Here is a 25,758-nt window from a genome sequence, read left to right as displayed (position 1 = left end):
ATACTGATATTTTGAAATAAAAATATATCGTTCTGTCACCTTGTTCATAGATCCACAGATACCAGAAAACTGATTACCAGTCTCTACTGTGAAATGAAAGAGTGTGAAATTATTACACACGTGTGAAATATACATAAAATTTCCTGCTAGGCTCTACAGAATTAAAAAGGTTAGATTTAGATCTAAAGCACACACAAAAAAAATGATTTACCATTTTTTCAGAAACATAGCATGTGGAATTCTTTAAATCTATTTCAATTTTCTGGATATAGACACATCAATTAGAAATGTCACTTCAAAATAAAACTTCTGGGAAAGTGGGATTCTGAATTATACTCTGCTGTGCTTTAGCTGATAATTGGGCATTTCAAATGAGCATTTCAAATAAATATTTCTAGCTCTCACTTGTGCTCAGTGAGGTGGACTGATACTTAAGTGAGTGGAACACTCCCATTTGTGACTCTCACCAGTTTAGACAGATTCATGTCTCGTAGCACCCGCATGACAATGGTGGATTCTGTGTCCATGGGGTTAGCCCTTTTGGCTGCTCCCAATGTCCGTAGAACTGACAGAATGTTACGCAGACCAAAGTCATAATGCACCTGAAAAATAAGAGGAACACCAGGCTTGCTTAACGCTAACTAACCCACTCCTGGGCACTACAAGTCTGGTATATCCACTTGCAATGATGAATAAATGTTTTAGATGAATAAATGTCTTTAGAAAACTTGTGAATTTAGTAGAGTAATATATTTTTAAGCAAAGAGAGGTTTGCCTCTAGAGTTCTTCCTGGTACCATCATTAATCTAAGCCCTTGGAAAATAACTAATAGATATATCTTGACAGGGAGAGAGGAATAATTTTTTTCTTGGATTATAGGTACTCCTTGAGCTTCATCATAATCAATCAAACATCAGAAAAGTCCCTTATTCCCCGAATCTCTAAAACTAGATTTAAGAGCCAGAATGAAACTGAGACTTCATTCATACTCATGCAGATAGGCAGATAGAGAAATAGAGAGAGAAAGAGATAGAGAGCGAGGTGACAGATCAATAGAAACAGATAACAGATGGATGAAGAGAGGTATACACATACATAAGTATATAAGATAGACAACAGATTCAATGAAGGATGGAAAGAAGGAACAAAAACATAGGGTGATAGACTGATGTGTAGAAAGAATGCTGGGACATATAAAGAGAGAAAAGCAGCACACTGCAGGACTACCTAAAGAGAGAAAAGATAAGTATGAATCAGAAAAAAACACAACTAGTACAGCCACAGGCCCTTTGGAATATAACTAAAATATGCCTACTAGCTATCTAGAAAATGGAGAACCCCCCAACTCTACATCTGCACTATTCTAGCCTTTAGGATCATGATTAATCAACAACTTGTTTGGCCTTGTATGTTAATTCTCTTTTCAACCACCAGGTTCCGGATGCCAGCATGATGCCAACCAGACTTCCCTGGATAGACAAATCCACCAGTGTGTCCTCGATCTCTGATTCTCCAGAGCCCCACCCTACTAGGGAAAGAGAGAGGCAGGCTGGAAGTATGGATCGACCAATCAAAGACCATGTTCAGCAGGGAAGCAATTACAGAAGCCAGACCTTCCACCTTCTGCACCCCATAATGACCCTGGGTCCATATTCCCAGAGGGATAAAGACTAGGAAAGCAATCAGGGGAGGGGATGGGATATGAAGTTCTGGTGGTGGGAATTGTGTGGAGTTGTACCCCTTTTATCCTATGGTTTTGTCAATGCTTCCTTTTTATAAATTAAAAAATAGAAAGAAGGAAAAAAAAGAAAGCTTCCAACTTTGTTATCCCCTCGTTATATATTTATATAAGCTTAACCACACCAAATTTCAGCACACATGATGTGAATAATTAAAAAGTAATTACTCAGCCACCATATAAAACTTACAAAAGGGAGCAGCGGGTTAAGCGCAGGTGGCGCAAAGCACAAGGACCTGCGTAAGGATCCTAGTTCGAGCCCCCGTCTTCCCAGCTGCAAGGGAGTCGCTTCACAGTCGGTGAAGCAGGTCTGCAGGTGTCTATCTTTCTCTCTCCCTCTCTGTTTTCCCCTTCTGTCTCCATTTCTCTCTGTCTTATCTAACAGCGAAGACATCAATAACAACAATAATAACTATAATAACAATTAGAAAAGAAAACTTACAGGAAGGAGACAAACACTATGTCTCACTTCCATGAGGCCATGTAAGGCAGTCAAATGGGCAGAAATGACAAGTGTGATGGCTGCTGTGATCTGCTTTTCAGCCAGGAATTTAGGGAAGATTTCTGTAGCAGGTACAGAATTTCAGGTTTGCAAAATGAAAGAGGTAAGGGAGATCAGCTTCACAGTCTTGTGAATAAACTTCAAGCTATTGAACTATACTCTTAAAAGGATTAAAAATGATAAATTCAATGTTATATGTTTTTACCACAATAAAAAAAAACTATAGAAAAGCAAGATGCAAAAAAAAAAAAAAAAAGCAATTATCTGCTAAAGTAATTGGGAGCCATTTGCATCACTTAATACCAATCATTTGGAGGCTGGTGCACATAAAAATATTCAGATCGAGTTCCTGCCTCCAGGGAATTTAAATTCTAATAGAGGCAATAAAATAAAATTATGAGCACACTTACATAAAAGTGACAATGACTTGACAGCGCCATGGGTGGAATTAATCAGGAAAACTTATCCGAATCCATTAAATCAGAGAACATGTACTGATATTTCACAGGACCAAGAGATCCACGCAGAACCACCCGCTTTGGACACATCAGAGAAGTACAAGGGAAGATCAGAGAAGAAGGCAGACGTCAGTGACGTGGGGAGCTTATATCTGACCTCAGAAAAAAAGAATGAGTGAGTTGAGCTTGCAGTAAGAAACCAAGAATCCCTTTGAGTGAGGCTGTTCTTTGCTTGAAATCAAGATTAAGTCTGGAACAGAAACCAGAATAAATAAGTCAAAGGTATTACAGATGAGGAGCGCCTTTGCGCTTTATCTGTATTTTTGCATTCATTGTTGTGTATTAGTAGACATAATATGGGTTTTGTTGGTTTGCCTCCAGGTGCTGGGGCTCAGTACCCACAACTACAAACCCACTGTTCCTGGAGGCCTTGCCCCGACCCCATTTTATTGAATAGAACAAAGAGAAACTGAGAGAGGAGAGGGAGAGAGAAAGGTAGAGATCTGCAGACCTGCTTCACCACTTATGAAGTGCCCTCCCACACACAGGTGGAGAACCAGGGACTCGAACCCTGATCCTCACATGGTTCCTTGTGCTTAGTACTATGTACGTTTAGCTGGGTGTGCCACCACCCGGCCCCCTAGAATATGCTTCTAGCCCTTTATTTATTTTTTTCCCCTTTTTGTTGTCCTTGTTGTTGTAGCCTTGTTGTGGTTTTTATTGTTGTTGTTGATGTTGTTCGTTGCTGGATAGGACAGAGAGAAATGGAGAGAGGAGGGGAAGACAGAGAGAGGGGGAGAGAAAGACAGACACTTGCAGACTTGCTTCACCACCTGCGAAGCGACTCCCTTGCAGGTGGGGAGCCAGGGGCTCGAACCAGGATCCTTATGCCGGTCCTTGCGTTTTGCATCACGTGCGCTTAACCCGCTGCGCTACTGCCCGACCCCCTAGCCCTTTATTTATATGTGAAGACTGTGACATTCTCCTCAGCTCTGGTGTTGGTGTGATCCTTTTTGTGGTGCCAGGGCCTTGTGTATGGCCAACTCCATCATTTCCAGCCTGACTTATCCATTCTGTTCACCAGAGGTTATTACATGGAACTGACAAGTTCACTATATAGTTTTTTCATATAGCTTGCACCATGAAGCTGACTCCTTGCCTGCTTCTCACTCCCCTTCTCTTCTGCTAACCAGCTTTTTATTCTTTTTTTAATTTATTTATTCCCTTTTGTTGCCCTCGCTGTTATTACTGTTGTTATTGTTGATGTCATTGTCGTTGGATAGGACAGAGAGAAATGGAGAGAGATGGGGAAAAGAAGGGGAGAGAAAGACAGACACCTGCTGACCTGCTTCACTGCCTGTGAAGCGACCCCCCTGCAGGTGGGGAGCCAGGGGCTGGAACTGGGATCCTTACGCCGGTCTTTGCACTTTGCACCACCTGCGCTTAACCTGCTGTGCTACCGCCCGACTCCCAAGGGAAGATTTTTATTCTTGTATGACTTTGTTTTTGCTTTATAGTTACATCACATCAGATGTGCGATGGTTAAGTCCCATCTAACTAGGCCATGGGGAGCTGAGATCCATTAGGCATAGTTTGGGGATGTGTTTCTTCCCCAGTATGGGTGGGTATCATCCGACTCATTAAATAGAAAGAAAAGGTGGGAGATGCTCATCCTTGCCCCCTCTCTGCCTGACCACTGAGCTGAAACACTGAGCAAGCTTCTTCTGCATTGCGTTTTCCTGATTCTCAACCCTTCTGGCTCCGACTGGAATCTATCCCATCTACTCTTTCAACTGTGTCACTGACGGTCCTAGTTTATCACGGGATTTCTGAGCCTCCACAACTTCAGGAAGCAACAGCTCATGACACCGACATATATGTGGAGACGCTGTCCTGTGAACCCTCTCAGCATAACCTGACTATTATAAGACTGCAACACTCCTCTATCTGAGCGCTTTTGTTGTTTTATTTATTTGTTTATTTATTGGGTAGAGACTGAAATTGAGAGGAAGGGGAAAAGAAAGGGAGAGAAACAGAGAGGCCTCTGTAGTGCTGTTTCACTGCTTGCGAAGCTCCCCCTGCAGGTGGGCACCAAAGGCTTGAAAATGGATCCTGGAGCATGGGAACACTTGTGCCCAACCAAATGTGCCAATACCTGGACCCCCCCGAAACCCATTGAGAAAGCAAGAGGTCATGTGGGCAATGCTCTTTAGCGAAGAAATGTATGAAGCCCTAGGAACTAAAGGCAACCTTACTCAGCTGACAGCCAACAAGAAATGGAAGCCCTCAGACTTGCAGCCTCAATGGAAAACATCCTGCGAGCAGATCTTTTCCCCATCGGGCATCAGGTGAGACCACAGCCCACCCAAGACATGACTGTAACTTTGTTCGGCCCACCTAAATTGTGCCGGAAACCCTCACCCACAGAGACTGCTGAATATGAATATGCGTGTGTTGTTTTAAGCCGCTGAGTTCATGAGAAACCTGTTACACAGAAATGGATGGCTAGCACAGAAGGGAATGAAAAATCATGAAACTCCATTCAGAACCTGCCACTCCCAGCAGTACAAAAAGCTAGCAGAGAAGCCATGACAGGTGCGTCAAGCACCAAGCAAACATGAAGAGACTTGAAGGAGCTTCCTAGTGAAATGGGGAAATGATGAAGACGTTCGTAGAAACCGACTATCATCTTGAGTCTTCGGTGCTAAAGAGTAAACATTAATATCCACAGTGGTCTGCGTCTTAAAACCAGCTTTAAATGTCTTAAAACATTCATTGTGTTTCTATTCTACAATTTGAACGTCTTCAAATGCACTTCTTAATAAAAAGAAGGTGATTAAAACTACCTTGGCGATGATGCCAGTTTCTACTTTGTATCAATAAGTAGTTCTTCAGTGATGTCCCCTGTCCCAGTCTGCAGGTTTCCAACATAAGAAAACCACCGAGTTAGAAAGAAATGGAGGGAGTCAGGCAGTAGCGCAGTGAGTTAAGCACAGGTGGGTAAAGCACAAGGACCAGCATAAGAATCCTGGTTCGAGCCCCCGGCTCCCCACCTGCAGGGGAGTCGCTTCACAAGCGGTGAAGCAGGTCTGTAGGTGTCTGTCTTTCTCTCCCCCTCTCTGTCTTCCCCTCCTCTCTCCATTTCTCTCTGTCCTATCTAACAACAATAACAACAATAATAACTACAGCAATAAAACAACAAGGACAACAAAAGGGAATAAATAAATATTAAAAAGAACTTAAAAAAAAGAAAGAAATGGAAAGGGGGCCAGGCAGTAGTACAGAGGGCTGAGTGCAGGTGGTACAGGTTCAAGGACCAGCATTAGGATTCCGGTTGGAGCCCCCGGCTGCCCACCTGCAGGGGAGTCTCTTCACAGGCGGTGAAGCAGGTCTGCAGGTGTCTATTTTTCTCTCCCCATCTCTATCTCCCCCTCCTCTCTCCATCTCTCTCTGTCTTAGACAGCAACAACAATAATAGTAACAACAATAAACAACAAGGGCAACAAAAGGGAAAAAGTAGCCTCCAGGAGCAGTGGATTCATAGTACAGGCACTGAACCCCAGCAATAACCCTGGAGGAGAAAGAATGGAAGAAAAGGAAGGATGGAAGGAAGGAAGGAAGGAAGGAAGGGAGGGAGGGAGGGAGGGAGGAGGGGGGGAGGGAGGGAGGAAGGGAGGAAGGAAGGGAGGAAGGGAGGAAGGAAGGAAGGAAGGAAGGAAGGAATGAATTTTATGGAATGGTACCCCTCTTATCTCACAGTCTTGTCAATTATTATTAAATTATGAAAGAAAGAAAGAAAGAAAGAAAGAAAGAAAGAAAGAAAGAAAGAAAGAAAGGAAGGAAGGAAGGAAGGAAGGAAGAGGGAGGTAAGTAGGTAGGGGGGAACCACTGAGAAAACAGCAACATAGCTCCCCTGGTCGAACTTGTCTTGCTTTGCCAAGCACATGGTCCAAGTTCAAGCCCTGGTACTACAACACAATAGGAAGCCAAGCATCTGTCTCTCTTTCTCTGTATGTGTGTCTATCTGTCTCTTTCTGTCTAGAAAAGTCAATCCAATGTAGTGAAACAGTACATGCATGAGCCCCTGGTGTGCTGAAACGAGAGAGACAGAGAGAGAGAGAGATGATTAAGTTCAGAGATCTTCAGAACATCACACCTGCTTAGAAAGCTGCTCCTCACACAGCTTGTAGAGCGTGAAGAACTTCCGGGCCAGAACAATGTTGTCAATGAATCCGCAGCTGGCCAGCTTCACCCGTATGATGATCTGCCGGTCAGGGACCATCATGGCCACAGAGCGGAAGTTAATCTTCAGGTTTTCTGGAAGTTCCTGTCTTCCGGCATACCCAGGATTCTACAGAGGGAACAGAAACTCAACGGTGAAAGATGCGGTGGTGGGCTAGCAGGCAGACGCCAGCGTGTTATGAAAAGAATCATTCTGTGCACACAACAAACTTGTAATGACAACCAGAGAGTCCATTTCCATAGTTCACTCTCCTTTTAACTGGCGAGACTTGGTCGTGAGTTATAAATGTGAGCTTTGTGTTCAGATCAAAGGCTTCCAAAGAGCCGTGATAAGGACAAGCTTAATTTCCATGCATAGACAACTGGTGACCTCTGACCAGGGACATTCATGAAAACTATGACAGGAAGGCTGAAATTTCACCAAGTTGCAAATGCTGCCATGATGCCAACCTGACCTCCCTGGACAGGCAACCTCACCAACGTGTCACAGAACCCCACCTCTCCAGAGCTCTGCCCCACTAGGGAAAGACAGAAACAGGCTGGGGGTTATGGATCCACCTGCCAACACCCATGTCCAGCAGGGAAGCAATTACAGAAGCCAGAACTCCCACTTTCTGCACCCCACAATGATCCAGGGTCCATGCTTTCAGAGGGATAAAGAATAGTGAAGCTTCCAACGGAGGGGATGGGATACAGAACTCTGGTGGTGGGAACCGTATGAAATTGTACCCCTGTTATACCACAATATTGTCAGTCATTATTAAATCACACACACACACACACACACACACACACACACACACACACAATAAAAGGAAGGATGAATTGAGTCTCTCTTCCTGTGGTTCCTTACCATGGTCAGAAAGAGTCCAAATTCAGGGTTCATAGTCACATTATCTCCATCAGTGAAAACAAAAGATTTCTTATGCTCCTTTTTACATGTCAGAATAATGGAAATTTGCTGGGCTGCGACAGACAGAACCGATAGATCGATCCGGTTAAACTCATCAAAACAACCCCAGGAGCCAGACTGTGCCAGTCCTTAGAAAGGAAATTAAACAGAAAATCCAATTAGCATATCATTTTGGAAAGTGAAGGGAGAGGGGGTATCACAAAGTTGCCAAGGCCAGAGCTGCATTTGTTCAAAAATCAAGTTGAGCAAATAGATGGTGAACAAAGCACACCCAAAACAGCTCCCAATTTGGCATTTCATCTCTAAACACCCATCTGCAGCAATAAAGGCACATTACAGGGCGCCGGGGGGTAGCACAGCGGGTTAAGCACACATGGCGAGAAGCACAAGGACCGGCGTACAGATCCCGGTTCGAGCCCCCGGCTCCCCACCTGCAAGGGAGTTGCTTCACAGGCGGTGAAGCAGCTCTGCAGGTGTCTGTCTTTCTTTCCCCCTCTCTGTCTTCCCCTCCTCTCTGCATTTCTCTTCTGTCCTATCCAACAACGACGACATCAATAACGACAACAGTAACTACAACAATAAAACAAGGGTGACAAAAGGGAAACATAAATTAATTAATTAATTAATTAATTTAATTAAATAAATAAATGGCACATTACAAGAGGCAAGTGATAGTCACGTCGGATCCACGACTCTGGCAAGACTCAAGTTTTCCAAAGAGTCTCACAGATGAGAAATGGCACTCAAATAAATGCTGCCAGCAGCTGAAAAATCACTCTTGAGAGACTCCACCACCCGAGCTGAAACACCTCCCCAAATTAAAATAATAAAATAATAATAATAATAATACATCACCTTTAAAAATCCTTCCAAGTCCCCTGAAATCCATCTGGTCTGAACAATTGAAAACCACGACATATTTCCCGAGACAACGTCCCATATCCTTGGTCGTCTCTGTTTTGCCTGTTCCTGCAGGTCCGGCGGGAGCTCCCCCCATGCTCATGCCAAGTGCTTGAGCCAACGTGATATAACACCTAGAGAGAGAGCCATGTCACTAGAACCACAGGGACAACAAAGACATTTCTGAGAACTGGCAGTGTCGTGAAACACTCACAAGATTTTTTTTTTTTTAGAAATTTCACTTTTTAAATTTTTTTTAATTATCTTTATTTATTGGAGAGAGACAGCCAGAAATCAAGAGGGTGACAGAGAAGGAGAGAGACAGAGAGACACCTGCAGCCCTGCTTCACTACTCGCAAAGCTTTCCCCCTGCAGGTGGGGACCGGGGGCTCAAACCCGGGTCCTTGAGCACTGTAATATGTGTGCTCAACTAGGTGCGCCACCACCCAGCCCCCCTCACAAGATTTTAAAAACAGAAAACCCAGGGAGTCGGGCTGTAGCGCAGCGGGTTAAGCGCAGGTGGCGCAAAGCACAAGGACCGGCATAAGGATCCCAGTTCGAACCCCGGCTCCCCACCTGCAGGGGAGTCGCTTCACAGGCGGTGAAGCAGGTCTGCAGGTGTCTGTCTTTCTCTCCTCCTCTCTGTCTTCCCCTCCTCTCTCCATTTCTCTCTGTCCTATCCAACAATGACAACAACAATAACTACAACAATAAAAAAAAAAAACAAGGGCAACAAAAGGGAATAAATAAATAAATAATAAAATATTAAAAAAAAAAAAAAAAAACAGAAAACCCAGACACTCATCAGTTGTTGGGTGCCTGGGTTACTTCCAGGTTTTGGCTATCACAAACTGTGCTGCTATGAACAGAAGTATATACACATCTTTTTGGATGGGTGTTTTCAGTTTCCTTGGAACCCAGGAGAGGAATTGCTGGGTCATGCAACGGCATATTACTCAGCTGTTAAAAATGATGAATTCCCAGGGAAAGGATCCCGGTTCAAGCCTCTGGTTCCCCACTTGGGAGGGGGGTCGGCGATCACTTCACAAGTGATCTATCCTTCTCTTCCCCTCTCTATCTTCCCATCCCCTCAATTTCTCTTTGTACTATTATTAAAAAAAAAAAAGTAGAAAAAATGGCCACCAGGAGCAGTGTATTCGTAGTGCAGGCACAAAGCCCCAGAGATAAGAAAGAAAGAAAGAAAGAAAGAGAGAGAGAAAGAGAGAAAGAAAGAAAGAAAGAAAGAAAGAGAGAGAGAGAGGGAGAAATGGAAGGAAGCCAGCCAGCCTAGCTGGTGCAGAAATTGCAGAGTTAAAGTCTGAATGGTGATTTAAAACAGGTGAGAGACTCTCTCCCCCCAAGGAGTGAGCAGAAGTGGGAAGGGAAGAATCCTGGCTTGTACTAAGTTTAGTGATCAGAAAAATGAAGAGGAAAGAATAGGAGAAGACAGACAGAGACTATCAGGAAAGGTCAGGTGGTTCTAATGTCCCTGGAGAAAAGGTTTATCAAGAAATGATAGCATGTTGCTTTGCCATGTATGAGACCAGAAGTCATCAAATTAAAGGAAGCTTCGGTACTTTGGTTCTTTCTCTCTCTCTCTCCCTCTCCCTCTCTCCCTCTCTCCCTCTCTCCCTCTCTTTCTCTGCCTCTCTAAAAGAAAGAAAGAAAGACAGGAAGGAAGAAAAAGGGAGAGAAACCAGCCAAACTTTCAGAAGCTGTGAGAAGTATGGTGGTTCTGGAGTGGGGTTCAGTCAAACAGTAGACTGATTTTTTTTCAACAACAAAATCATCTTTTAAAAACATATTACCTATCTATCCATTTATTTAGGGGATTAATGGTTTGCAGTACATAAAGCTGTTGGTGCATGTATCAAATTTCTCAGTTTTCTGCAAAACACTCTCTCGCCCCCCAGCCTAGGTCCTCCTCTGCCATCCTGCACCAGGGCTGGCTTTAATGTTCCCCAAAAGCAAGTGCGTCTCTGAGCAGAGTGTAGACTACTGGCTGATTCCACAAAGTTCAGAAAAGGTGATTAGAAGGCATTCACCCTGGACATACTCTCGGGGTTAGCCTCGTTCATCTTAAGGAGGAGGACATGGGGCCTTGGGAAGGTCCATGATGACTTAGCTAACACAGTGGGTGTAATAACAAGCAGAGAACTGAGGAGTCCAGACGTTCAGGTCACTGTCTTCTCCACCACCTGTGACTTGCCTTTCACTTCTTTCCTGCCCCCCAGAGAGAATTAACAACTTAGTCATCTCTCTGTAGGGACAATAGGTACCAGTTTCCCAAGGCAGACTTCAACAAATGACTCTCCGTTACTGACATGAGGCAACTGCTTCTCTTTCTTGCCAACACAATGTCCAGTGAGATCATGTCAACCTTGCTACCAGAGATGCTATGTAGCAGGAGAACACAGGACTTGAGCGTCAGAGTTTCTGGGTTCAAGTCCCACTGCCACATATGCCAGAGTGATATTCTAGTTCTATCTCTATTTCTTTAATTTTTTTTTTTGGTGCCTCCAGGGTTATTGCTGGGTCTCAGTGCTGGCACTATGAATCCACTGCTCCTGGAGGCTATTTTTTCCCTTTTGTTGCCCTTGGTTTTGTTGTTGTTGTTGTTATTATTGCTGTCATTGTTACTGGATAGGACAGAGAGAAATCAAGGGAGGAGGGGAAAACAGAGAGGGGGAGAAAAAAGATAGACACCTGCAGACCTGTTTCACTGCCAGTGAAGTGACCCCCTGCAGGTGGGGAGCCAGGGGCTCAAACAGGGATCCTAACGTTGGTCCTTGCACTTAGCACCATGTGTGCTTAACCCACCACCCTACCGCCCCCGCCCGGGCCCCCTGTCTCTATATTTTTATTTCATTAACTTTATTTATTGGATAGAAACAGCCAGAAATCGAGAGAGAAAGGGGAGACAGAGTGGGAGAGAGACACCCGCAGCCCTGCTTCACCACTTGCAAAGCTTTCCCCCTGCAAGTGGGGACCTGGGGCTTGAACCTGGGTCCTTGTGCATTGGAACATGTGTGCTCCATTAGGTGCGCCAGCACCCAGCCCCAGTCTGTGTCCCTCTATACCCCTCTCACCAATAATTAATGACTCATTGTTAAGGAGAGTAGAAGTACACAGTTCCTATGTGACTAACCAGGGCCTGAATCCCAAGCTAAAAGTACTGAGTTGCAAAGATTTGGGTAGCAAACAGGCTATACGCCCTGAAAAGTCAATCAGTGGAAATCCCCTGAAACACCAGAGAGAAGGAAAAATGCAGCCGTGCGATCCCCAAACCCTCCCATCACCTGTCCGTGAGGGGAGTTATGACCAGTCTGTCAGTACAGCCCAAAAATTCATTCTGGTATATGAAAGAGACGTCGGTGATGTGGATCAGCATCTTGTCAGAATCTTCGTTGAAATAAAACCGGCACTGTTTCAGCCACTCAAAGTCTGTGGGGCTCTTGACATGCTTTTGGCACTGGAATGCAGAAGATGGACGTTAAAAGTGGGGTGAGAATTACGTCTGAAGTACAGGCCTTCACCTTCGTGTAGACAACAACAGGAAGCAGAGAGAACTCAGAGGCGTTCTGCTCTACTAGGATGTCAGCTACATCACTACCCTACTCTTTAAGTTGTCATCAGCATAAAGAGAAAAATATATGTACGTTAGAAGATAGGAGCAAGGCAGTGGTGTACCTGCATGAGTGCACATGTTACTATGCACAGGGACCTAGATTCAAGCCTTTGGTCCTCACCTGCAGGGGGGTCGCTTCACTGGCGATGAAGCAGGTCTGCAGGTGTCTGTCTTTCCCTCCCCCTCTCTGTTTTCCCGTCCTGTCTCCATTTCTCTGTGTCCTATCCAACAACAACAACAGCAATGACAATAATAACAACAACAAGGGTAACACCAAGGGCAACAAAATGGGGAAAAATGGCCTGCAGGAGCAGTGGATTCATAGTGTAGGCACTGAGCCCCAGCAATAAACCTGGAGGCAAAAAAAAAAAAAAAAGAAAGAAAAATTCAAGAGAAACCTCTGGTGTTGCTCCTCCATTGAAATAGCCTGATATATTTAACAGCACAATATATATTTCTTCAGCTGCATCTTTGGATATTTGGTAAAGCTGTCCTAGGAGAGAATGCAGTGTACAATAACCCTGGTTCATCAAGACAGAACTAAATGATTTCATGGAAGAAAAAGGCATCCTGTGGTCATGACAAAATGCGGTACTGTTTTTGTTTTGTTAATCTATCAGTGATTCTCCCTGTTAGATTTGCAGGAGCTCAACATTTCCAGCGTCTAAAGGAAAGGTGACTGACCCGCCATGCTTATGTCAGAATTTCTTGAAAGTCAACTGTAAGGCACTTTGATCACTTCTCCAAACAGTTCTAAGATTACTCTAAGCCCTTAATTTCTCCATCGTCTGTAGCTATTGAGAGATCAGCAAATGACAGCTTTAGTGAGCTTCTTTTATTTCCTTTACACCAGAAGCAATCTTTCATGATCTCTTGTACATAATTAGACACAATCCAGATAATTACTGGGAGAAGAGCTTCCTGTCTTTTAGCCAACGTGTTTTATAAGAAGGGGACAAACCTCACTGCTTGTCACACCCCCTATTTCTTATAGTTAATTACACTCTTCTCCACCCTGTTCTCTACTTAAAGGTACAAATCTGTATGACACCAGAATGTTCCCAACTGCATTAGGAAAGACTGTTTGCTGGAGGCCAGGTGGTGGCACAGGTTAAGCACACACATTCAGAAAGACCATTTTGTAATCTGCGACACAAAATCTAGCAAGACTGCTTAAATAGGTGATCTGTCAAAAGGCTCAAGGGCAAGAGACTCAATAAGACACATTACTTATTATTTCTGTGGTGAGACCTTGTGATCTTTAATTCACAACTAAAAAGTTAACACAAGACGAAAGCATTTTAGGATGCAACACAGTATTTGAGCATTAAAAATGATCACCTAGAGTTATGAAATAAAGTCTCATTGCCTCCATCAGACCTTAGCATAGACCATCGCAATGTGACTGAAACTTCAGCTGCAGACAGAAACGAAAATTTGACAAACTGGCCATCATCATCATCAAGATGATTCTTTGCCTGAACTTCAAGCTCTTCTTTGAAGCCATTTAACAAACTCTGGAGGGTAAACACAGATTATGTCTCCCATTTAGTTTCTTTCTGTATGTGTGAGAATATCTGAAAGGTATTTACCAGATCGTCAAAGATATCCCTTTGGTGCACGTGAATAGTAATCAAAGTCTCATATTTCACGCGCTCCATGGAACTTAGGTCCTTCGTAGTGATGTCAATCAAGGTGTTTAGCAGCGCCAGGAAAGACTGGTTGGTTTTCTGCATGATCTTCTTATCCAACTTGGCGTGTTTTAGGGCTTCTTCCGAATCCCGTGTCCAGATCATCTGAATGCCTAATAATCCAACCTTAGGGAAATCAGATAGCCTCCTTGGTGAGTGTGGATGACATATTAAAGTGTTTAAGTAGAAAGGGATAGAGAATGGGAAAGCTATCAGGGGAGGGGGTGGGTTATAGGGATTGGGTGTTGGGAATTGTGTAGAGTTGTACCCCTCCTACCTTATGCTTTTGTTCACTAATCCTTTCTTAAATAAAAAATTAAAAAAAAAAAAAAAAAAAAAGAAATTGTACCCAACCATACTGTAAGCCATTAATTCCCCCATAAAATGATAAAAAATAAAAAAAGCTCCCACAGTAAAAAAAAAAAAAAAAAAAAAAGAAATTACAGTACGGTCAACAGCGATCCTTAGTATGCAATTGTGAAGCCATCCCTGATCAGACTAAACTGAAGGCGCTGCTTCCCAAACTTTGGAAATTCTATTCTTCTTGTTCACAAGACAATTAAATATGTCTCTGAAATTTCTTACTTGTAATTTTAAATCTTTGCTGTTTAAGCTGTATTTCGCCTTAGGTGGCTTAAGTTACTGGCACATAGAAGAAGTCTTAACTCTGTTTTCTTCAAACTAACAGAGTTTATGCATAGAAAATGCAAAATCTTTATGATCACAATGACTAGGAAAACATGGTTTTCTCTATTTTGATACTGAGATTTATATTTTTATTACCCAGTGAAGCATATGCTAAGTGCATTTCATGGTTTTTATGATGAAGAGATTTAGTATGGTAAAAGCTTTCACATTAAAGAAAATATATCAAATTACTATACAACATGAATACAGATTTTTAAAAGACACATTTATTTATATGCATAGAAACCGAGTTACTCTGTGACTCACATCTTGAGGCTGATTTATTCTTAAATCCTCACAAGATCTTTATACTGTTTCAACATTCACTCACAGACAGTTGTATAGCTTACAATAGGCAATATATGAGTTACAACTTGGCTAGCCTACAAAAAAAAAATATATATATATATATATATATATATAACAACTTCAATATACTGACCTGAGCGGGGAAGGCAGAAAGAAATTCAATCAGTTGAAAAGCCGTTTCTTGAATATTTGCAGCTGCCTGACGAATCACGAGATGCAATGAAGACTGAGATTCCTCCAGGAGAGCATTGAGCCAGACTTCCACATTGCCCTCTGCCATCACAGGCTTAGCCAATTCAATGGTCTCACCCTCTCGAGAAGAAATGGACAGGATGCGGTCATAGATCTTTGGTAAAAGCAACAACAACAACAAAAGTTATATTCACTTAAAGACTGAATGCTTCCATTGCCCCCATGTCAAGGTCATCTTCCCTATAAAAGTTTAGCTATAGATTACAGAGTAAAAGGGAAAATATGATTTCCTGGGGGAGTCGAGCGGTCCCGCGGCGGGTTAAGCGCAGGCGGCGCAAAACACAAGGACCAGCGTTAAGGATCCCGGTTCCAGACCCCGGCTCCCCCCCTGCAGGGGAGTCACTTTGCAGGCGGTGAAGCAGGTCTGCAGGTGTCTATCTTTCTCTCCCCCTCTCTGTCTTCCCCTCCTCTCTCCATTTCTCTCTGTCCTATCTAACAATGATGACATCAATAACAACAACAATAACTACAACAGTAAAAAACAAGGGCAACAAAAAGGGAAAATAAATATTAAAATATATATGTATGATTTCAAGTTACTCAGGAAATTATCAATTCCAAAGACTGTGTACTTGAGAGGGAGGGGGCAACTGATCCATTTTGTCTTTTTGTTTTTAATGAGAGTGATAGGGAGAGAAAGACCAGAGTCCTGATCAGCTCTGGCTTATGGCGCTGCTGGGGACAGAACCTGGGACTTCAGAACCTCAGGCACAAGAGTCATTTGCAGAACTATAATGCTGTATCCTCAGCCCAGATTCTATAAGAGAAATATTCAAGGAGGCCAGACAGTAACGCACCCAGTTGATAGCACATGTTACCATGCACAAGGACCCAGGTTTGAGCCCTACTCTCCACCTGCAGCAGAGGAGCTTCATGAACAGTGAAGCAGGTCTGCATATATCTTCTTTCTCTCTCCCTCTCTATCTCTCCTTATCCTCTCAATTTCTCTGTCCTATCTAATTAAAAAAAAAAAAAAAAGACTGGGAGTCGGACGGTGCCACAGCAGGTTAGCACATGTGGCACAAAGCGCAGGGACCGGCAGAAGGATCGCAGTTCAAGTCCCCAGCCCCCCACCTGCAGGAGGGTCGCTTCAGAGGCGGTGAAGCAGGTCTGCAAGTGTCTATCTTTCTCTCCTCCTCTCTGTCGTCCCCTCCTCTCTCCATTTCTCTCTATCCTATCCAACAATGACGACATCAATAATAACTATAACAATAAAAAACAACAAGGGCAACAAAAAAGAAAATCAATAAATCTAAAAAAAAAATAACAACAACAGTAAACAAGGGCAACAAAAGGGAAAATAAATAAGTATTTAAAATTTTTAAAAAGGCAAAAGGACAAAAAAAGTATTCATGATCCAAAAAGCTCTAAAGTTTCCCCAAATAAAAGCAGATTCTCGAAGAATCTGTCATCCACACCACAAGCTTCTCAAGTCAAGGTTGAGAAGACTGTGGCCAGGGCGCTCGGTGCAGACAGCTGACAAGGTCACTGCTCCAAGCCCGCACTCGGTGTGCTCCTACGTCACGCTGTCCCACTCAGACCCCACCACCGGCCTACTCATTTCCCTTTAGTTTCCAGCAGCGTGAAGTATGCAGGGTGGCATGGCTGGAGGAAGGGGCGGGTCCTAAAATATAGGTTCTAATGGTGTTCTGCTAGCTGCTGGTCACGCAGTGTTGTGAGACACATCACCGGAACCAGATTCCTTGCCCATCATCAGTCAACAAAAGCCAGTCTGCCACACTTCACTGCCTACTCCCCAGGCTGTCTGTGCCATGTACACTGAACAGCTCCAGCTAAAAGGCAAACACAAATGTCTTGCTGGGAGTCGTTCTTGAGTGAGTGGAATAGTGTTCTTTTCAATTAAATCCCCTGGGTTTGAACTTGGTACTGGGTTTTAGAATCGCCCTTAGAAGACTGTTTTGTATGTAGAAAAACATGGTCTGCCAAGGAGCTGATGTGCCCCAACCCCCAGATACCCTCACTTACAGGAACTCTTCCAGTTCAGTCTGCACTAGTAACTTTATAAAATGTAGTCCCCACAAGTCAGGAACAGCTCCCATCACCAGCAATGGATGGATGGATGGATGGATGGATGGATGGATGGATGGATGGATGGATGGATGGATGGATGGATAGATGGATGGATGGATGGATGAATGGATGCAATAGTATTTTTAAAGTAACTGTTATGACCAAAAGGGAGAAGATAGCTTTCCCAGGCTTCAGCCCTGGTACACCATGGAAAGTATCAGGGTAACAGGAAACTTGAATGCTTTGGTATCTCCCCCTCTCTATTTCTATGTCTCTGTGAAGAGACTAGAATTATTACCCTGAGGTTTGGGGGCTCCACCTGCAGGGGAGAATCTTCACAAGCAGGGCAGCAGTGCTGTGGGTGTCTCTCCTCCCCCTCTCCTTTTTCTGTATCCCTCTCCCTCTCCCTCTCACTCTGCCTCACCATCTACCAAAATAAAAAATGAAAATAATGACCACGGGGAGCAGTGGAGTCTTGGTGTCGGACCAAGCTTCAGCAATGCCCCTAGTGGAAGAAAAAAAAAAAAAAACTAGTGAAGATCATCATTCACTCAGTTCTATAGCCTGATTGAAAACCATCGGATCACAATGGAAATTCTGTTTAGTCAAGGCATAATTCTATGAGCAATTGGTTTGTTTTGTTGAACTTCTAAACAGCTTGGCATGGAGAAATCAGACACATAGCCTCCCTAGATAGATCTGAAGTCATTGTTAGCAAATCTACACACTGGCTAGTAAGAAATCAAATTCAAAGGACTGAGCAATTAGGCACCAATAGTAGGAAGCACAGGGACCCTCACAAGGATCCCAGTTTGAGCCCCTGGTTACCCACCTGCAGGGGGGATGCTTCAAGCGGTTAAGCATCCACAGGTGTTGTTCTTTCTCTCTATATTCCCTTTCCCATTCAATTTCTCTCTGTCCTATACAAAAAATTGAAAAATGGCGGCTACAGGAGCAGTGGAGGCACCGAGCCCCAGAGATAAGTCTGGAGGCAAAAAAAAAGAAAGAAAGAAATCAAAATTCAGATGCCCTAAGTTTCCAAAAATGTTTTCCTAGACACTGCTTGAGAGTCCCTGGACTGGAAAGAAATCCTTTACAAGCACAATATTAGAGAACATAGGAGGAAGGTGGGTGAGGTTCTAAGGTGTGCGATCCCTGCTGACCATCCACTGGCATTAGGCAAACCTTCTCATGGAACTTGATGCTTTTAATGTTATCAAACACATTCAGCAAATGGGCTTGTATGGTGTGTGCATCTGATGCTTGGCCCAGAATCTCCAGGAGGGCAGGGTCAGAGACGAAGAAAAACCGAGGGAAGCAGAGTCGTTTCTTCTCCAAGTAGCTAAGTGGAGAGGGGAAAAGAGAAATGCTATCAACACACGATACTCACATTTCCAGGAATACATTAATCCGTGAATTATATATCCCATAATTTCTTGAGCCAGTCATCTGTTGATGGGCATTTAGGTAGCTTCCACTCTTGGCTAATAGTGTGGCTATCACTGCAGGAGTGTGTATGCCTCTTTGAATTTATGACCGAGTGTCCTTTGCTCAATTGTCTAAGACTGGTACTGCTGGATTAGAAGGTAATTCCGCTTTCATTTATTTAAGGAGTCTCCAGACAGTTTTCCAGACAGTTGGATGCAGGCTTTTTGTTGTTGTTCTTCTAAATTTTTTTATTAACTAATATTTAACAGTGATTTACAAGACTGTAAGATAATGGGGTATATAGTCCCAACCCACTCCCACCACCAGAGCTCTGTGTGCCCACCCCCCAGTAATAACCGCCATGGTCCTTGAAGGCAGTTTCAATGGCAGTTTCTTGTTGAAAGCTTACCGGAAATCCTTTCTAACTGTGTTTTTTAATGTCCTGCTCCCTGTATATAAATTGTAAAATTATGTCAGGAAGTGCCATCTCATAGAAGCAGAATTCTCTACATAGGAAAAAAGGAGGTTTGGGGTGGATCAGAAATCACTGACAGAGCCTGACTTCCCTGCGCAGACGACCTCACCAGTGTGTCCTGGAACCCCACCTCCGCAGAGCCCTGTCCCACTAAGGAAAGACAGAAACAGTCTGGGTTTGGGAGTTGGGCGGTAGCACAGCAGGTTAAGCGCACATGGCGCAAAGCTCAAGGACCAGCATAAGGATCCCGGTTGAGCCCCGGCTTCCCCACCTGCAGGGAAGTCACTTCACAGGCGGTGAAGCAGGTCTGCAGGTGTCTCTCTTTCTCTCCCCCTCTCTGTTTTCCCCTCCTCTCTCCATTTCTCTCTGTCCTATCCAACAACGACAACAACAATAAAACAAGGGCAACAAAAAAGAATATATTTTTTTAAGAATCTATATAAAAAAAAAAGAAAAATGTTTAAAGAAGAAAAAAAAAAAGAAACAGTCTGGGGGTATGGACCCACCTGCCAACACCCATGTCCAACGGAGAAGCTATGACAGAAACCAAACCTTCCACCTTCTGCACCCCATAAAGATCTTTAGTCCACACTCCCAGAGGGATAAAAAATATGGAATCTTCCTGTGGAGGGGATAGGATACAGCACACTGGTGGTGGGAATTGTATGAATTGTACCCCTCTTGTCCCACAATCTTGTTGATCATTATTGAAACACAAATAATAAATTAAAAATTAAAAAGAAGTTGAAACAACCCCAAAGCTTTCCCAGTACCAGGCATGTCCACTGGTGCCTGAGCTGTGCAAATGGAGAAGCGTATCACTCTACCCAGTAAGCCACCTCACTTAAAAAAAAAGGAGGAGGGAGTTATAGAGTCAACTGAAAGTTCATTTTTTATAAATAAGTAAAATCACTATAGGAAACAAGCATAGAGAACTGCTTTCAGAGCATAACTATTTCTACTTACATGTCTTTATCTTAACTATCCAAAGAGGAGGGAGACAAACATCTATTAGTCTTGGAATTCACCCAGCTCTGCAGACATGTCTGTGTGCTTGTCTGTCTGTCTGTCTGTATATATTGACAGGTCCACGAGATTCTTATTTCCATTTCCTTTTAACTCCGTATGCACTCTGCATTGTAATCTTGTATTTGTCAAGTATATAACAAACTGTGTTGGTTCTTCAGTTGTTCACCCAAGAAGTATATCAGAAAAATAGGTGTCTTGACTATAATAATGTAAGGACTATTGGAGAATGCTTTCTAGATCTTGTCTCAGTGATGGAAACAGACTTTGAGTTCCATAATGCCGTGGCCAGAACAAATCTAGTTAAGTGTGTGGCGAGCAGATAAGACTCCAAACTATTTGCCTGATCTGTACAACAATGTTAGACACGAATTAAGTCTGAACAAGAGAAAACAAGTTTGAAATATCTGACAACCCTGCAATATCACTCCCAGGCATTTATCCAAAGGACACAAAAACACGAATTTGAAAGGATATATGCAGTCCTATATTCACAATAGCCCAAATATGAAACTGGCCTAAATGTTCAAGACATGAGCAGATAAAAGAAGCTGTGGAATACTACTTGACTACTAAAAAGGTGACTTTTGTGGGGGGGGGGGCAAAATGGATGGAATTAGAGGTAGGGGTGATGAAGGAAATAAGCCAGGAAGTGAAAGATACTACCAGATGGTATCACTTGTGTGTAATTGACTAAAGCAAACGAAGTGTTTTAAAAACCAACAGATTCAGTGAAAATTATGGTGTGTATCTGAGAGAAGGGGTGGGGTGTGAGGGGATGGGCAGGGGCATCTCTTTAGTGTGATGGCACTGGGACTTTGCTGGTGCGTGTGGTGAATCTTACACACCTACACATATAAGTGCAGGTTTGGACGCGCCCCCCACCCCCAAAAAAAAAAAAAGTCTATAATACTGCAAACTAAGGGTAGGCCAGTTAAACAAGAAAATCCATGGTTCTATGTCACTATTCTTGTGCTATTATCATACTATCTGATAAGCCTTACATTTTACATTTATTAAACGTTTTTCCACTTTGTTCTCATTCATCAGGATTGTCAGAAATATTGGCCTTCGTATTTCTGCATAATTTTTTTATTGATTTAATAATGATCAACAAGACCATAGCCCAACTGCATGTAGCGGTCGGGCTCAGACCAAAATTAGTAAAGTCATGGATCCCTTGGAATAGACCTAAAATAGACCTAATACCTTTTCCAAAATGGAGACCCAGATCTCATCTGCCATAGTCTGAACTTTTAGATTCCTGATTATTAAACAACCTGTTCTGCTTTATTTTAAGATCGTTATGTCAATTCCCACAAAGAGGGCCTGGATTTTGACTGAGGTTGCACTGACTGTACAGAGAGTCATCATCAGTCTCTGTAAATTTTGTAAATTTATTAAGACTTCTGACTTAGTAAAGTACCTAGTTCCTCAAGTTACTTAAGTTGCCTTTAAGTTGAATAGTATTTTATTTTTTCCATACTGCGTCTTGCCCGTGCTAGTGATTGCATGATATACTTTCAGCGTTCATTTGATTTTATTTCATAATGGTTTTTTTATGGCAATTGACATTTACAAAGATAATATATGACTTACAGTAGCATCAACAAGCATAAAATACCCAGGCTGAGTTATGTACAAGATTTTGCATAGAAAATAACAAAATGTGGGGACCGGGCAGTAGTGCAGCCAGTTAAGCACACATGGCGAGAACCACAAGGACCCATGCAAGGAACCCTGCTTGAGCCCCCGGCTACCCATCTGCCTTAGGGGTCGCTTCACAGGCGGTGAAGCAGGTCTGCAGGTGTCTATCTTTCTCTCCCCCTCTGTGTCTCCCCTCCTCTCTTGATTTCTCTCTGTCCTATCCAACAGTAGCAACAACAGCAGCAATAACAAGGGCAACAAAAATGGAAAAAATGGCCTCCAGGAGCAGTGGATTTGTAGTGCAGGCACTGAGACCCAGCAGTAACCCTGGATGGAGAAGGAGAAGGAGGAAAAAGAAAGAAAGAGAGAGAGAGAGAGAGAGAGGAAGGAAGGAAGGAAGGATGGAAGGAAGGAAGGAAGGAAGGAAGGAAGGAAGGAAGGAAGGAAGGAAGGAAGGAGGAAAGGGAGTCAAGGAAATGTTATTGAAGTTGACAGTGATATTAATAAGGTCTTCCCATTCCGAAAAAGAAAAAGGAAAGGAAATCCACTTGGCAGGTGCTCTCTGGTCTCCCTGATGCCTCCAGTCCTCCAGGATGTCGACAGATTGCGCAGACCCCGTGAGCTTACCCCGTAAGGGACTTCTGGCATATTTCCAACTGGTCCAGCAGATGAGGCAGCAGCTGCCCCAGGGTCTCGTCCCCTACACAGCACTGCACCACGTTCGGCATCTCGTGTGCCCGAGTCATGATCTTCACCCACGATTTGTCTATGTTGGAAAAGCGCTTGGCTTCCTGTGGGAACCAGGTGACAAAGAAGACTTGGAGCATCAGTGGTGTCAAAAGCAGAGATGCTCCCACTCAGGCCCGAGGAAGGACGAGACTAGTCTGCACACACCAGCTATAGAATGGATTCCGTCCCCAGAAGCCTTCTGTGCCAAGTCGCTCTCTTTCTTAAATAAGAATTTTTAACTAAATGCTATTATACCCATGAGGCTCAGTAAAACCATCCAATAGATTCACATAATATAATAATAATAATACAAGACAAGCTGATCTGGGAGAAAAGAGCACAGCCAAGTAATCTCACGTTACCTCTAAAGGAATTGGGGGGGGGGTGTTGTTTTTTAATATTTATTTTTCTTTTTTAAATATTTTTCTTTATTTTATTATTAGATAGAAACAAAGAGAAATTAAGAAAGGGAGAGAAACAGAGAGACACCTGCAACCCTGCCTCACCACTCATGAAGCTTTCTCCCTGAAGGTGGGGGCTAGGGGCTTGAACCTGGGTCTTCCAGCAACATAATGTGTGCTGTGCATTTAACCAGGTGTGCCACTGCCTGGCCCTTTATTTATTTATCTACTAAGAGAAATAAAGGAAGAGAGAAAAAGGGAGAGAAAGCAAGAGAAAGAGAGATCAAGGCACTGATGAACTCTGATTTATAGTGGTGGTGCTGGGGGTTGAACCTGGGACCTTAGAGTCTCAAAGATTAAAGTCTTTTGCCGAACCACTATGCTATCTCCCTATCTCATCGGAGTTGTCTGCTTCCTTGCTTGTAAGGCTTTCTAGACTGAGTACTGAGTTGCTTATCTATTTAGAAAATAAACAGAGAAAGAAGCCGGGTGGTGTAGCACCTGGTTGAGTTCGAATCCCCAGCTCCCATCTGCAGAGAGAAAGCTTTGTAAATGGTGAAACAGTGTTGCAGGTATCTCTCTGTCTCTCTTCTTCTCTATCTCCCCCTTCTCTCTCGATGTCTGTCTCTATTATCCAACAAATAAGTAAAATATTGGCAGAACTCTTTTCTGCATAAATTTTAAAGACATCTTCAATGAAACGAATCCAATTACGAAGAAGACTAAGGCAAGCATAAACCTATGGGACTACATCTAATTAAAAAGCTTCTGCACAGCAAAAGAAACCACTACTCAAGCCAAGAGACCCCTCACAGAATGGGAGAAGATCTTCACATGCCATATATCAAACAAGAGGCTAATAACCGGAATATATAAAGAGCTCGCCAAACTCAAGAACAAGAAAACAAATAACCCCATCCAAAAATGGGGAGAGGACATAGAATATTCACCACAGAAGAGATCCAAAAGGCCGAGAAACACATGAAAAAATGCTCCAAGTCTTTGACTGAGAAATGCAAATACAGACAACAATGAGCTACCACTTCACTCCTGTGAGAATGTCATACATCAGAAAAGGTAACAGCAGCAAATGCTGGAGAGGTTGTGGGGTCAAAGCAAGCCTCCTGCTCTGCTGTTGGGAATGTCTATTGGTCCAACTTCTGTGGAGAACAGTCTGGAGAACTCTCAGAAGGCTAGAAATGGACCTACCCTATGATCCTGCAATTCCTCTCCTGGGGACATATCCTAAGGAACCCAACACACTCATCCAAAAAGATCTGTGTACACATACGTTCTTGGCAGCACAATTTATAACAGCCAAAACCTGGAAGCAACCCACGTGCCCAACAACAGATGAGTGGCTGAGCAAGCTGTGGTCTATATACACAATGGAATACAAAATGGTGACTTCACCATTTTCAGCCAATCTTGGATGGACCTTGAAAAATTCATGTTAAGTGAAGTAAGTCAGAAACAGAAGGATGAATATGGGATGATCTCACTCTCAGGCAGAAGTTGAAAAACAAGATCAGAAGAGAAAACCCAAGTAGAACCTGAACTGGAATTGGTGTATCGCACCAAAGTAAAAGACTTTGGGGTTGGGGGGTAGAATACAGATCCAAGAAGGATGACAGAGGACCTAGTAGGGGTTGTATTATTATATGGAAAACTGGGAAATGTTATGTATGTACAAACTATTGTATTTACTGTCAAATATAAAACATTAATTACCCAATAAAGAAATTAAAAAGAAGAAGAAGAAAATAAAAGAAGTGGTCTGAGAAAAAGAGAGCACAGTGGTAGTGTACAGGACTCGCTTGCAAGAGGCCCCAGGTCTGATATCAGGTATCACCAAAAGGCAGAGCTGAGCAGTCCTGTGCTCACAACAAAAGCGAAGGCCGGCTTGGAGTCCAGGAGGCAGGGCAACAGAGAAGTGCAGGGCTTGAAAGCATGAGGTTCTGAGTTTGATTCCCAGTATTGCAAACTACATACACCAGTGTGATGCTTAGATATCCTCTGTGTGTGTGTGTGTGTGTGTGTGTGTGTGTGTGTGTGTGTGTGTGTGTGCCTCTTTCTCTCTCTGTCTCTCTCTCTCCTTTTCTCTGTCTCTCTGTCTCTCTCAGAAATGAATAAATATTTTTTAATGAAAGGCAACAAATGGGGAGAGTTGGGCGGTAGGTAGCAGAGTGCATTAAGCACAGGTGGCGCAAAGCACAAGGACCAGCCTAAGGATCCCGGTTCAAGCCTCCGGCTCCCCACCTGCAGGGGAGTCGCTTCATAAGAGGTGAAGCAGGTCTGCAGGTGTCTATCTTCCTCTCCCCCTTTCTGTTCTCCCCTCCTCTCTCCATTTCTCTCTGTCATATCTAACAACAATGACATAAATAACAACAACAACAATAAAACAACAAGGGTAACAAAAGAGGATAAATAAATATTAAAGAAAGAAAGGCAACAAATGTTTGGAAAAAGTACAAAAAAATCTAGTATATATAACTCTAATCCCTGATATCACAGTAACTTTTAAAAAAATAGGTTTTAGAGAGAAGAAAATAGAAGAAAATAGAACATTCACAGACTATTTGAAGAGAGCAAGACTCATCTCTTTCCTTCCTTGCAGCCTTCAAACAGGAGAGCCAGAAGCCACAGCAAGCTGCTTTAAGAATGCATATGAGACTTTCTGTCCTTTGATCCAACTTGAGAT

At 43.2% G+C, this 25,758-nt stretch overlaps 1 protein-coding gene across 1 annotated transcript in view; it reads right to left on the bottom strand.

The window, feature by feature from the left end:
- Positions 1 to 25,758, bottom strand: part of DNAH5 (dynein axonemal heavy chain 5) — a 243,975-nt gene that overhangs the window by 136,892 nt on the left and 81,325 nt on the right. Inside the window, exons 31-39 of the mRNA XM_060191928.1 lie at positions 22,555 to 22,718; positions 18,537 to 18,693; positions 15,202 to 15,414; positions 13,974 to 14,198; positions 12,053 to 12,225; positions 8,709 to 8,887; positions 7,794 to 7,981; positions 6,855 to 7,049; positions 468 to 602 (exon numbers count right to left, since the gene is read on the bottom strand). Of these exons, the coding sequence (XP_060047911.1) occupies positions 468 to 602; positions 6,855 to 7,049; positions 7,794 to 7,981; positions 8,709 to 8,887; positions 12,053 to 12,225; positions 13,974 to 14,198; positions 15,202 to 15,414; positions 18,537 to 18,693; positions 22,555 to 22,718 (1,629 nt within the window). The remainder of the gene's footprint in view (positions 1 to 467; positions 603 to 6,854; positions 7,050 to 7,793; positions 7,982 to 8,708; positions 8,888 to 12,052; positions 12,226 to 13,973; positions 14,199 to 15,201; positions 15,415 to 18,536; positions 18,694 to 22,554; positions 22,719 to 25,758) is intronic.

The sequence above is a fragment of the Erinaceus europaeus genome, chromosome 5 (assembly GCF_950295315.1).
Source record: "Erinaceus europaeus chromosome 5, mEriEur2.1, whole genome shotgun sequence".
Lineage (NCBI taxonomy): Eukaryota > Metazoa > Chordata > Mammalia > Eulipotyphla > Erinaceidae > Erinaceus > Erinaceus europaeus.
Note: the sequence above shows the minus strand (reverse complement) of the source record. Positions and strands in the feature narration are given on the sequence as shown.